General features: G+C 37.6%; 2 protein-coding genes across 4 annotated transcripts; one reads left to right on the top strand and one right to left on the bottom strand.

The window, feature by feature from the left end:
- Window positions 1-80: 80 nt before the first annotated feature.
- rcc2 (regulator of chromosome condensation 2) lies at window positions 81-10,658 on the top strand. 3 transcript variants are annotated; one of them, XM_079850303.1, is made up of 13 exons: window positions 81-230; window positions 1,249-1,463; window positions 1,968-2,061; window positions 3,084-3,227; window positions 7,039-7,170; window positions 7,290-7,378; window positions 7,481-7,595; window positions 8,000-8,166; window positions 8,247-8,427; window positions 8,510-8,615; window positions 8,710-8,782; window positions 9,841-9,918; window positions 10,010-10,658. In XM_079850303.1, the coding sequence occupies exons 2-13, from the start codon at window positions 1,260-1,262 to the stop codon at window positions 10,112-10,114; spliced, it is 1,488 nt and encodes a 495-aa protein (XP_079706429.1). In that variant the 5' UTR covers window positions 81-230; window positions 1,249-1,259; the 3' UTR covers window positions 10,115-10,658. The 3 variants fall into 3 exon arrangements, with proteins under 3 accessions (XP_079706429.1, XP_079706428.1, XP_079706430.1); XM_079850302.1 differs by lacking the exon at window positions 81-230 and adding an exon at window positions 425-616; XM_079850304.1 differs by lacking the exon at window positions 81-230 and adding an exon at window positions 448-803 and having other exon boundaries at window positions 1,075-1,463.
- Window positions 10,659-11,829: 1,171 nt separating this feature from the next.
- LOC307146372 (large ribosomal subunit protein eL22-like) lies at window positions 11,830-12,804 on the bottom strand. The gene is made up of 4 exons (XM_079850305.1): window positions 12,727-12,804; window positions 12,342-12,452; window positions 12,131-12,255; window positions 11,830-12,026 (listed from the first exon to the last, which is right to left on the bottom strand). Exons 1-4 carry the CDS (start codon window positions 12,736-12,738, stop codon window positions 11,882-11,884), a joined length of 393 nt encoding a protein of 130 aa, XP_079706431.1. The 5' UTR covers window positions 12,739-12,804; the 3' UTR covers window positions 11,830-11,881.
- Window positions 12,805-14,240: the final 1,436 nt, after the last annotated feature.

The raw sequence follows: 14,240 nt of genomic DNA, 5'->3' as shown, positions 1-14,240 counted from the left end.
CGATCCGCATATCATCCAACTCACCAGAGGGCGCTGTAGTCTCATCAACAGACTCAAATTTGTAGTTCGTGCTGCGTCCCATACTCGTGTTTTTGTTTAATGGACTACACGCTCACTGCCATGAAAGTTACATGAGTGTTTTAATTGTATATCTGAACCTTAATTAACGTAGTGAAGAGAATAGAGGAAAATACCTCTTGAGTTAAACGCTTTCATTCCAAGCAACACAGGTAAACTTAAAAAATTTTGAAAGTAAATGAAACTTTTCTGTGTACTTCTACACGAATGACTTTAAAATCATGTTAAATGTACACATCTTGGAGATTTTATAGTGGAAATTCAGCGGTCTCTCCGCCAGACAGATGTGCGCGATATAAAGCCCTGAGTGTGCGCTGAACCCACGTGGTTTGATCGCGAGTCTTTTGTTCCGAATCAATCAAAAAAAACGAGGAAGACGGACAGACATAAGTAGAGCATCTGAATCAGGAAATCTACTTGCATAATAAACGCATCTTTCAGCACAACAGACCAAGCCGCAGCCACTTGACTTAACACGTCTATATTCCGTCAACTTATAAATTTGTATTTAAAGTAGAGGGGGGAAAGTTTTACTCAGGTGAGTTATAATATTCTCGATGTTTATGATTGCGGCTTCGGATGCAAATGCAGTATAGCATGCTAACATGGCTACGTCTGCATCATACACATCTGTAAACGTTATGTTTTTCAAATGCACTTTCCATGGGACATACGTTGATGATTTTGGACTTTTTTTACGGGACGGGGGCAGATATAACACGTGGGTAAGGGAATAGTTTAGTTACTAGTCTGGTTGAAGCAGAGCGGTGCTAGTTGGCTAACCGGCAGCTGCGTTATAAAACATAACAAAGAAACAAATGGAGACTGAGTGAGACAGACGCGTTGCTGCTGATTCTTTTGTTACAGCGCTGCTAGTGTGTTAGCATAGCACTGGACCTCTGCTTTTTACAACACTTTATGTTTATAGTGTCATATATACCTAGAAACCATGCCTTGACATTACTAATACGCAGAACATGTGTGTGTTTTCTTAAGGATTCCTTCGCTGTGAGATAATTGGGAATTTGGATCAGCAAGAGATTTGAATCATATTGACTTTGTTTCTTCAGTCGGATGTTTTCGGCTCGTTTGATTCTTCTTTCTGTCTTTTTATAGTCAGACTAGTAAAATGCTTCCCAACTACTTTTTTGTTGTTTGTTTTTATTGTAGGATTTTGTACTATGCCACGCAAGAAGCAGACAGATGTGTCTGGGAACGGTGGGTTGAAGAGAAAAAGAGGAGGTGGAAAGAAGAAGGAAAGGGAGTTTAGCAGTGATGATGAGTTTGATGACTTTGAACAAGAAAACACAAAGAAACCTGGGAAACCAGCAGCTAAAGCGGGTCTGCAGCCGGTCACTGTGGCTGATGATGTGAAGGAGAAGATTGTAAGGACATATTATTGCATACTTATTGCTTCTATCTACTGTATGCATATATACTAATGCACTCTATATATACACAAGCATATGATAAAGTACAGGGGTTTTCAAACTTTGTATTGCCAAGGACCTCCAAATATGACAATCTTGTTATGGAACCGTTAAAAAAGCTGCTGTATATTAAGTACGGAGGCTTATTTCCCCTCAATTACATTTTCCAAGGTTAATGATGCACTGTTATGTTGTCATTGTTCTCAAAATGCATTATTAATATATTATCTGAATAATGTTTACTATGCGTTACTATAACGGTATCTTTTTTCCTTACTTTTAATGTTAGATGTATAATAATAATTAAAACAATAAACTAACACATTTACTTTGATAGCTTTGAAAACTTATATGATTTTTTACCTGTTCCCCCAAGCACCCCCTGTGGTTCTTCACAGCTCAGTTTGAAAACTGTATTAATTGATTGTTGATGGATTTCTTGCTTTTTCTGTTGTGCAGAAACTTGAGGTTCCCAAAGTCAAAGGTCAGCTGCTTGTTTTTGGAGCCACCAACTGGGACCTGATTGGCAGAAAAGAAGTGCCAAAACAGCAAGGTACGATCATGCACGAGCCAGAGATATTTGGGTTACAGTATAAGTTTTAGGAAAGTCTCGCCCAAGTGAGTCATCTGTGCTAATCCGTTAATGGGACATTGTGAATCCAGGATTTAATTTGCACTTGTTTTTCACTTTTGTTTTCTTTTGAAAATGTAGTTAAGCACGGATGTATACGGAGATTTAAAGAAAAATAAATTCTGACATCCTCACATTGGCAATTTAAGATGAAGTGTTGGATAGTGCCATGCATAGATGACATAGACCTGTGCCTGTAAAGTGCCATTTTATAAATCCGTAAATATTTATTTTCACTGTTTTGATCTTTATAACAACTAGTTAATTTATAGATATTGGTATTTAAGTTGGTAAGTAAAAATATAGTGAAATAATATTGTTACAATTTAAAATAACTGTTTTCTATTTAAATATATGCTCAAAAATGTAATGTATTCCTGTGATGGTAAAGCTGATTTTTCAGCATCATTACTCCAGTCTTTAGTGTCACATGATCCTTCAGAAATCGTTCTAATATTCTGATTTGGTGCTCGAGAAACATTTCTTATTATCAATGTTGAAAACAGTTGTGCTGCTTAATATTTTTGTGGAAGCCGTCATACTTTTTTTTTTTTTTTTTTCAGTATTTGAAGTGTTTATTTTATTTGTAATAGCCCTTTCTCTCACTTTTGATCAATTGAATGTATCCTTGCTGAATAAATGTATTATTTTTTCACAAAATATATTCGAAAAGTGAAAAGTACTGCAGAGAATTTACACTTCTGTGTGAGATAAACAGGATTTAGTTGGCCGTCACTGATAAGTCATATTTTGAACATCAGAACAGGGAAATTTTTAAATAAACCACCAACGTCTCACACAAAAAACCTAAGATGAATCAGCCAGGTGCTGAAATTAACTTAACACTTAAAATAAGAAAGAGGAAGTGTGTGGGTTGCAAGTCATTTATAGAATCTTCACTTTTTTTAGTGAGTATTCATTTGTATCTGTGTGTTTTTTTCCAGCTGCTTATAGGAACCTTGGGCAGAATCTGTGGGGTCCCCACCGCTATGGGTGTCTCAATGATGTCGAGGTTAGCTGTGTGGTGTCTGGTCCCTGTGCTGCCCACAGTCTCATCATCACCACAGAGGGCAAACTCTGGAGCTGGGGTAAGTGTCCACACAACAGCAGTGTTTCAGCAGGTCTTAAAGTGACAGCAGCCTAATAAACCCTCTGCTGTCTGTTATTAATGTTAATCAAAGAACAAAAGACAAAGAGAAAATCACCCCCTGCTCTTGACTGAATAACTTGAGGCTTTAATACAGAATCATCTATATTAGATTTATAATTTATGCAAGGAAGACTGTCCAGTGTTTGTTTATTCAGTTTCTGAATATACAGTATCTGTTAGACCTACCTGAAAATCTCAAAGCACTGTACAAAGTTACATGGGTCAAAAGCCAAGTTGGTACTGAAATTTAAAAAATGTGACGATACCAACATTTCCCTCTAGCATTTTGAGTGCTGTTGAACAGATTTTTAAACACCTCTGGTTAGCCATTGCATTCACAAGCTCAACATATGTCTCTGATTGGCCATTGCGTTCACACGCTCAACATACACTCACCTAAAGGATTATTAGGAACACCTGTTCAATTTCTCATTAATGCAATTATCTAATCAACCAATCACATGGCAGTTGCTTCAGTGCATTTAGGGGTGTGGTCCTGGTCAAGACAATCTCCTGAACTCCAAACTGAATGTCAGAATGGGAAAGAAAGGTGATTTAAGCAATTTTGAGCGTGGCATGGTTGTTGGTGCCAGACGGGCCGGTCTGAGTATTTCACAATCTGCTCAGTTACTGGGATTTTCACGCACAACCATTTCTAGGGTTTGCAAAGAATGGTGTGAAAGGGAAAAACATCCAGTATGCGGCAGTCCTGTGGGCGAAAATGCCTTGTTGATGCTAGAGGTCACAGGAGAATGGGCCGACTGATTCAAGCTGATAGAAGAGCAACTTTGACTGAAATAACCACTCGTTACAACCGAGGTATGCAGCAAAGCATTTGTGAAGCCACAACACGCACAACCTTGAGGCGGATGGGCTACAACAGCAGAAGATCCCACCGGGTACCGCTCATCTCCACTACAAATAGGAAAAAGCGGCTACAATTTGCACGAGCTCACCAAAATTGGACAGTTGAAGACTGGAAAAATGTTGCCTGGTCTGACGAGTCTCGATTTCTGTTGAGACATTCAGATGGTAGAGTCAGAATTTGGCGTAAACAGAATGAGAACATGGATCCATCATGCCTTGTTACCACTGTGCAGGCTGGTGGTGGTGGTGGTGTAATGGTGTGGGGGATGTTTTCTTGGCACACTTTAGGCCCCTTAGTGCCAATTGGGCATTGTTTAAATGCCACGGCCTACCTGAGCATTGTTTCTGACCATGTCCATCCCTTTATGACCACCATGTACCCATCCTCTGATGGCTACTTCCAGCAGGATAATGCACCATGTCACAAAGCTCGAATCATTTCAAATTGGTTTCTTGAACATGACAATGAGTTCACTGTACTAAAATGGCCCCCACAATCACCAGATCTCAACCCAATAGAGCATCTTTGGGATGTGGTGGAACGGGAGCTTCGTGCCCTGGATGTGCATCCCACAAATCTCCATCAACTGCAAGATGCTATCCTATCAATATGGGCCAACATTTCTAAAGAATGCTTTCAGCACCTTGTTGAATCAATGCCACGTAGAATTAAGGCAGTTCTGAAGGCGAAAGGGGGTCAAACACAGTATTAGTATGGTGTTCCTAATAATCCTTTAGGTGAGTGTATATGTCTGTGATTGGCTACAACGATCAACGCTTCAAAAACATGTTGTCTTCACCGAGCACTTACACAGATACACATGGGAGCGTTTGAAAGCAGGCATATATTAGCGGATCTCTAAAATATCCACTGATACACGGATCTCCTGATCGACGCCTGTGGGTTTATGTAAAGATTGTTTTACGTTAACTTAAATTAAGTCATTATATATTTTTTAATGCCTATTAAATATTAAAATTGATAGCATTCAATTATACTGTAATGTTGAATGGCTAAAATTGAGAAAATAATCTATTTAATAGAGATCAGTACTGTATCAGTGCTACTGACCTTCATTCATAGTGCTTAGTAAAAAGATACCATTAAACAAATATTTAAAATATACCATCTTTGTTGTTTCTATATTATTTTGGAGATGCAGTGTGAAAGTATTACAATATAAAAATATATTAAAAACGTATATGTTAGGTGTGCAGTAAAATTAGTAAAAAATTTATTTAGTAAAATTAATTATAATTATTAACTTTTTTATCGATTGACAGCACTAAATAAAACCAGTAATGTGAAATTATTAGTTTAAAGTAAATGTTTTCTATTTTAATGTATTTTAAATTGTAATTTATTCTCATGATGGCAAATCTGATTTTTTCAGCATTTTCATTCCTCTAGTCTTCAGTCTAAGGGGTTTTACAGTCAAAGACCCAGAACCAGATATGATGAATGAAGACCCGGAGTCAGAATTATAATAAATTGAAGAAAAGATTTACTGAAGATAGTTTGCAGTTTCATCAGCAGAAGTCAGCTTCAAGACTCACACAGGAGTTCGTAGGCCACCCCCCTTTACAGTTACAAAGATCACAGAACATTATACCCTTCACCAAGGTCTAAGCTACGTCCTCGCTTCAGGTTGCAGTTTCTGATTGGCTAAGAACATAGTCTAAGCAAATTTCCACATGGATAAATAGGAGAGTATGTAGCCATTAGTCAAGATAGTTGTTGCATGATTCCTAGATTTAGGTCTGCGGTGACCTTGGAGGTCTGAGAAAGGCGTCTTCGGGTCTGAGAAAGGCGTCTTCGGGTCTGTTGTTGCATGTCGAAGTGTCCCATAGCTCCTATACAAGACCTTCACAGAACATCCAACGCACACACAAAAGCACTAGGGAATTGCAGTTTCTCTAAGGTTGAAGAGGGCCTGACTATCATCAGGACAAACTACCAAAACATACTGATAATACATTCCCTCCTCAGGAAGAAGTACAGATACTATTCACTTTAGTTTCTAGAGAAATACACATGAAAGAGGTACAATTTTGTAAATCAGGTAAAGTCACGTATAGTTGGACCCCGTAACCTTAACTCGTCAGCTTGAAACAGATATATAGACAACACATGTTGAGGGTCCCATCAGAATGTACCTAAAAGCAGCTGGTTAACACTCACAGCAAACATATGATTTAAAGTATATTTGAATCACTCATTGAATATAGAAATGATTTATGTGGAAATGCTTATCCTTGATTATTAATCACTCATTACATATACATTGAAGCAGCAGTGGTTTCCAATCCACCCCCTTCATCAGTGTCACATGATCCTTCAGAAATCATTCTAATATGCTGATTTAAAGATAAAGAAACATTCTTTGAATATAAACTTTAAAAAGAATAGCATTTATTTGACATAGAAATCTTTAGTAACATTCACTGACCTCTTTCTTACCCCAAATGTTTGAATGGTAGTATATATATTTTTCCATATTGACAATTTGTCACTATAAACTAACACCATATCTACACTGGATGTGAGTGGCACGACACAACAAAAGCAAATAGAACCTATTATAAATATAATCAGCGATGCTGTCTACACTGTATATGGAGCGATGCGACCCTGCAAATTCCCAAAAGCAAACTGATGCACTGGTCTATTTCTGACATACTTCACGCTACTTCTGACACAAAGAACAAATGGATTGGCAACGGTCGCTTTGTGGTGGCGACAACTGTCACTGTAATAAAAATCCAGCAATCTTTATAAAAGGGAAAAAAACAGTACCCAAAAACAACTGAAAAAAAAAGAAATTCATGCATCAAAAGATGCGGAAATCCGGTTCCTAATTTCTGTTCCTGGTCCCTCTCAGGTCGTAATGATAAAGGGCAGTTGGGTCATGGAGACACTAAACGATTGGAGGCTCCAAAACTAGTTGAGGGCCTGGGGGAGGAAGTGATCGTAGCTGCTGCTTGTGGCAGAAACCACACCATGGCTTTAACAGGTAGGCCACCGTCTGCTAAATGCAAAGTGTTTGTCATATAATTGCAGTTATTATAATTTGTTGCATTGTTATAATGATAATGCAACTCCATTGTGCTGTTCTTATGCTTTGTCTCACAGAAAATGGTACTGTCTACACCTTTGGAGAAAACAAACTGGGTCAGCTAGGTCAGGGCAATCAGACAGATGCAGTGCTCAGCCCTGCTACAGTAAGTCTCTTCCTTGGTTTAATTTTCTTAATGGGGCTTTACTGGAACATGTTTATTGTGTTTGAAATGCTCTACAAAGCAGCTGCATTTATTTACCTACAGATCCAGTACAACGGGCAGCCGATAGTCAAAGTGGCCTGTGGCGCAGAGTTCAGTATGATTGTGGACTGCAAGGGGAACCTTTATTCGTTCGGTTGTCCTGAATACGGCCAACTTGGTATGCAACAATGTAGTCCAATGATGCTTATTTAAAGGGATAGTTTACCCAAAAATGAAAATTGTCATCATTTAGACACCCTTGTGTTGTTCCAAACTGAGTTTCTTTCTTCTGTTGAACACATAAGATAATATTTTAAAGAAAGTTGACGGCACCCTTTGAATCTCTATAGTAGAAAAAAAAAAATACAATGGAAGGCAATGGGTGCTGTCAACTGTCTGGTTACCAGCATTCTTTAAAATATCATCTGATGTGTTCAACAGAAGAAAGAAACTTGTACAGGTTTGGAACAACTTTAGACTTTAGACACAATTTACATTTTTGGGTGAATTATACCTTTAACTGAAAAACATTTACCAAATGCATCGGTTTGATTATTCAACTTTGTGTTCTGTATCTAAAAGGGCATAACTCAGATGGAAAGTTCATCGCTCGTGCCCAGCGCATTGAGTTTGACTGCGAGCTGATCCCTAGACGGGTGGCCATTTTCATTGAGAAGACCAAGGATGGCCAAGTGCTTCCTGTGCCCAACGTCGTGGCTCGGGATGTAGCATGTGGTGGCAATCACACGGTGAGTAGCAAGTTTGTGGATTGTGGTGCAAGGCAGACATGGATGAATTAAGGCTGAATTATATTGTTGCTTTCACGCAGCTGGTGTTGGATTCCCAAAAGCGTGTTTTCTCGTGGGGATTTGGGGGATATGGGCGACTAGGCCATGCCGAACAGAAAGACGAAATGGTCCCACGATTAGTCAAGCTCTTTGACTTCCCAGGCCGCGGAGCGAGTCAAATATACTGTGGCTACCAGTGTTCCTTTGCTTTGAATGAAGCAGGTAAGCATGTGTTTCCTTCCTAGGAAAAAGACACAATTGAATACCCATCATGTATTTGTGGTTAATGCTTCTCTTTCCTCAGGTGGTCTGTTTTTCTGGGGAGTGACAAATACGTCCCGTGAGTCCACCATGTACCCCAAAGCTGTGCAGGACCTGTGTGGATGGAAGATTCGCAGTCTGGCCTGTGGGTAGGTAAAGGCAAAGGATCCTGAAGATGTCTTTATAAAACATTTTGAAATGTTTGCAGAATGTTGATTAGATGTTGTCTATAATTCCTCTCAGGAAGAGCAGTATTATCATTGCAGCTGATGATAGCACCATTAGCTGGGGACCATCGCCCACATTTGGAGAGCTGGTATGTTTGTCTTCTGTTTAAAGGGGTGGTTGATTATGATTTCACTTTTCTAACTTTAGTTAGTGTGTAATGTTGCTGTTTGATCATAAACAACATCTGCAAAGTTACGATGCTCAAAGTTCAAAGCAAAGGGAGGAAATTGCTTTTTAAGGACTGCAACAAATGGCTGGTAGAGACCTACACCACATTCCTCCTGGGTTATTGACATCACTAACCCTAAAATTTACATAAATCCCGCCCCCGGGAATGCGATTTATAGATTATCATGACAGAATTTGCTAATCAATGATTAGAAGATAGTTAACTCTACATCAGCTACATAAATTTAAACATAAACAAAAAAAGTTTTTGAAATTTTCAGGACACAAGCTGTTGTAGCTCCGCCCCCTGTGCTGGGAGCAGCACCTCATTTGCATTTAAAGGGACAGACACAAAAACGGTGCATTTTTGCTCACCCTTAAAAAGTGACAATTTTAACATGCTATATAAAAATATCTGTGGGGTATTTTGAGCTAAAATTTCACATACACACTCTGGGGACATCAGAGACTTATTTTACATCTTGTGAAAAGAGCATTATACCTCCACTTTAAGGCTTTAACTTGAGTTTGAGGTCAGTAAAATATATACAGTATTTTAAATAATACTTTTATTTAGCATGGATGCATTAAATTAATCAAAAGTGACCGTAAAGATTCAAGATATGTTTAATGTTTCTACAAAATGTTAAGTAGCACAACTGTTTTCAACATTGATAATAATGTTTTTTGAGCATCAAATCAGCATATTAGAATGATTTCTGATTTAGGATCATTTGACACTGAAGATTAAAGTAACAATGCTGAAAATTCATATAGGAATACAGGAATACATTTTAAAAAGTTTTTAACTTTTAATAATGTATTACTATTTTACAGTATTTTTTTTAACAAATAAATGCCTTGGTGAGCATAAGAGACTTCTTTCAAAAACATTTAAGAAATCTTACCAACCCTAAACTTTTGAACAGTAGTGTATATGGTTTTCAGATTTCTCATATTTAAATTTTGCATTTTAAGGGCTATGGTGACAACAAACCCAAGTCCTCCACCACTGCTCAAGAGGTCAAGACTCTGGATGGAGTGTATTCAGAACAGGTGAATTCTGCTGGCAAAAACGTGACTCGTATCCTCCCACAATTCTGTTCTCTGTGATATAAAGGTATGCAACTGAAAACTTTCATTTCAGGTGGTGATGGGCTATGCGCACTCCCTGGTTATTGCCCGACAAGACACAGAGCAGGAGAAGGAAAAGCTCAAGAAGCTGCCCGAATACAACCCGCGAACACTCTGATTGGACCCCATTCTTGTTTTCTCCAGGGGCTTTTTTTTTTTTTTTATGGAATGCCTCTGTTCACTAGGTCACCTGGGTAATCACAATTTGGTTGGGATGGGATTGTTTATTTTTATTTTTTTGGGACATCAAATTACATTTTTGAAAGACAATCCACGTGTCGGATTAAAGTAGCAAAGAAGTTGCATTAACTGATATGTGTAGGCTCGGGTGTTTCAGAATGGTAATTGTGGCGTCACACGCCGGTTTTAATTTCACGATAAAACCAGCAACTGCTCAGAGCACTCGGGATTCCACTGGATCCATCCCCTTTACTTAAACATTCCTAATGGAAGTTTATCACAGATTGTTTTGTTGTTTATTTTTCCGTAATAATTACTGTGAGATCCATGTCTGCTCTCTTCCAAAAACTGGTGCTAAATCATTCTAATGCAGACTATCAATGGACTAATGTTAACTTAAAGACACACTCACTCCATTCTTGTGCCTTTTTAAGTGAGATGATTCAGGCTGAGGAAGTTCAGTTAGTCCTATGACATCTCAAGTGTTATGGGGCACTTCACCTTTTAAACATCACTTGCATTACTTCCAGCTCTATGTTTTCATCACCATAGATAAGAACATCATTTTCCTCAAATCAAGTAACTAATCGGTAAGATTTTTTTTTCTCCCTCCATTTTCAAGATACATACTTCTGTTAATCTAATCAGGGAAGTATTTTCAACTCCTAAAATGCAAATGAGACATCAGCTGTGAGATTTTTATTAAATTAATTCTCCCTTTTCTAGAAATGCAAGTCATAAATGTTCATGCCCTTGCTAGTGATGTAAACTACAGAAATGCTGTTCTCGTGTTGATGTTAGCATGTTTTGGAAATAATGAACTTGATGTTGAGAAGAGTAGATTGTCCCATCATCAGGGACCACAATGTCTTTACAGAGCATTTTTTCATGCAATATGTTAAATACTGTGCCATTTCTTTGTTCACCTGGGCTTAAACTGTGATCACATTGTTATCTTTCATAATCCGTATGAAAGTCCATACAAGAGTCCATCCAGTTTGAGGGCGAGCAACAAGCTTATGTTTTATGTTCTATGAAAACAACAGTTTTAAAAATTGTGTACTTGCAAGAAATGTGTTCATTTGTTTAAGCAGTATATGTCCAGGAACTGGAATTTAAACTCCTATTTTGATTTCTAAAATGTTATTTTGTTTTCTTAATATTAAATAAAGGTTCATGTAAGTTGGTATATGTTGTTACACAGTATTTTTTTTTACCCATGGATCTAATCTTTTATGTAGTTTTGTTTTTACTCAAGTTAGCAGAACAGTGTGCTGTTCTCTTAAGATTGACATGAAATGGAAATTCACCTTATATATTTCCATAATGCATGCTAGATCTTATGAACAATTCAGCTGTGCATGTGTCTTTTTTTATTTACCTCAATGTTTAATCTCTCTGGTGACACATGCAAGGCTTTTCCAATCATGTAGTCCATTTAAACTTGTCCCTGCAAGCTCACGTTCATCTGCCTCTACTTTTGAGTGCAACGTCCACATCTCGGCATTCAATCAGCAGCTGATGCATACAACCATGTCAGCCCTATATTTTTCCACCCCAATATTCTTTTACACTTGATTGTATATCACAATAGTGGAGAAAATATCTGCTGCTACTTCAGTTTCATTGTGGTTAACCAGTTAGAGTTTAAAATGTAGTTGTATATGAATTTATTTAAATGTAAAAAAACAAAAACAGCAAGAATTTAATCCTCGTCCTCCTCTTCTTCCTCATCCTGGTTGATCTGGAAGTATCGAAGCTCATAGCTTTCTTTGGTGTTAGCCACAACACGCAACCAGTCTCTGAGATTGTTCTTCTTTAGGTATTTCTTTGTGAGATATTTCAGGTACCTGCAAGTAAATACAGTGGAATATATGTAATAATGTAAGGTGCAGCTAAAAAATAAAATTGGCAAAACAAATATGTTTGTCAAGATGTATCAAAACAGACAAACCTTTTGGAGAAGGGCACCTCAGAAGAAACTATGATTTTGCTCTTGCTTCTCTCAATGGTGACAACTCCACCTCCCAGGTTTCCTGCTTTCCCGTTGACTTTGATGCGCTCCTGTAGGAACTGCTCCTGTAAACACAAGCAAACAAGAGACAAACTCAGACAGCCTGTGCTAATCTGACATTTCCACAGTAATAATCACTTGATCTACTCACAAAGTTGGCAGCATCCATGATACCATCTTCAACGGGATGCGTGCAGTCCAGCGTGAACTTCAGGACCTGCTTCTTCTTCTTCTTCCCACCTTTATAGCTCTGCTGCTTCCTCTGCAATTAATCGCACAAAATGTACACTTTCAGTCTTGTGTCTACGACGGGCATATCATTATCATCAGAATAACACAAATATTCCCTGTGAATGTGACTTCACGTCACCGGGTTCATTCAATAATATAACAATTGTTATTACGTATTGGGATATTACTTAAGTTGCTTTATGGCAGCGATAGAGAGTAATATGAAATTTCGCATGATTTGTGTACATGGAAATGAATGGAAACATCAGTTATTTTATTAACTTGGACCGTGTGATCGAACTTACAACAGGCGCCATAGTGAGAAATTTCGTCGAAAGGAAGAATCACGACTGCGCAAGCGTGACGGCGCAGTGTTCGATTTGTCTGTTGACTTAAAGGAACAGTTCATCCAAAAATAAATTTGTCATAGGACCCGTCACATGACGTATTTCCTGTATTTGGCCCCAATGTTCACAGGGGGGTAATGTGTTGACTTTTACCATAATGGACACATTTAAAAAGCAAGTAAAGTTTTTACAGAGCTAAGGGGAAGTTTTATTTACACATTTTGATTTTCAGTAGCTACTTTGCACTTTAAAAAAAATCTCTAAATATCTGTTCAGTAGTCGCTATGTAACAGTCAACACGATTTAACAATTATGATACTTATAGAATATAAAAAGCAGCTGCAAATGTGCATTCATCTCTGCACCAATTAAACGTTGCACTACCAAATTATAATATCGAATTAATTTAACATACACTGGAAAGTTTTCCTCAACATCTCTTGATTTTGTGGCATGTGAGTTCCTGAACATGATGAATGATAAACTTTACCGCTACAATGCGATATTAGAGATAGTGTGGATTTATGGTGCGTCTACAATCGAATATGGGATGAATATAGTATCAAAATAATTAACACGTGCAAGCAATCCATGAACTTGATAAATGTTGCAGATATGTTTTACTATCTACAACCAAATGCCTTTCAACTTGCGTGTGAAAATTCTAGATTGAATGAATGTGTAGAAATTTGTACAAATAGAGACATTTTTGTGAATACAAATGTTTTCTTTTATATTAGTGTATCATAATTTGCGCATGCAACAAAGAAGATGTGCGTTTGTGGATCAGGTGACACGCGTGCATTCATTGACGTCTCATTTGATTCATTTGGATTTTGAGACTTTCCTTTCACGGTTTTTAAGCATTTCACAACCCACACACAAACAAGTACAAATTAATAGGCCTGGTGCTAATTATTAATGCCTGCACAACTACCCATTTATTTGACAAAGAGCTGAGTGTGATGGAGATCACTTTGGAGGTCATGTATGATAAACTTACTGTTGTGTGATTCAGTTGAGAAGTCTCATGTAGAGTAACGGCATAAAGTCTGGTCCACATTCTAGTCAAATTTAGCGCTTTTCAAATACACATTGTTTCAAAGCAGCTTTACAGAAAATCATGTTAATGTTTATAATATCTTAATTTCTGCATGCCTCTGATAGTCACATTTATCAGATTAGAGCTGGGCGATGATATAGTTTACATTTTGCAACAATACAAGCAATCAAGCAGTTGAGATCTGCTATATACTGTACATTATGCTGATACTGTATGAATGCGAATAAAGTTGGACATGCTTAAATATCCAACCTTATATAAAATGTTATAACATTTTGCAATGAAATAAAAAATCAGGCACCTGAGACTATTTAATTAGTTTCAGCTGCCTGATTTATATATATATTAGGGGTGGGCAAAAAAATCGATTCACATATGAATAGCGATTCAAACTTTACCGATTCAAAAT

The sequence above is a fragment of the Squalius cephalus genome, assembly GCF_949319135.1.
Source record: "Squalius cephalus genome assembly, chromosome: 18".
NCBI lineage: Eukaryota > Metazoa > Chordata > Actinopteri > Cypriniformes > Leuciscidae > Squalius > Squalius cephalus.
This window is presented reverse-complemented; position numbering and strand designations above follow the sequence as displayed.

Bases quoted from the DNA above. Each gene is read 5' to 3' on its own strand.
- rcc2 (XM_079850303.1), top strand. From the start codon at position 1,260: ATGCCACGCAAGAAGCAGACAGATGTGTCTGGGAACGGTGGGTTGAAG. The intron at 7,171-7,289 runs GTAGGCCACCGT...TTTGTCTCACAG, and splicing joins CCACACCATGGCTTTAACAG to AAAATGGTACTGTCTACACC. The intron at 8,167-8,246 runs GTGAGTAGCAAG...GCTTTCACGCAG, and splicing joins CATGTGGTGGCAATCACACG to CTGGTGTTGGATTCCCAAAA.
- LOC307146372 (XM_079850305.1), bottom strand. The intron at 12,256-12,341 runs GTGAGTAGATCA...TTGTGTTTACAG, and splicing joins TCATGGATGCTGCCAACTTT to GAGCAGTTCCTACAGGAGCG. The intron at 12,027-12,130 runs GTTTGTCTGTTT...ATTTACTTGCAG, and splicing joins GAGGTGCCCTTCTCCAAAAG to GTACCTGAAATATCTCACAA.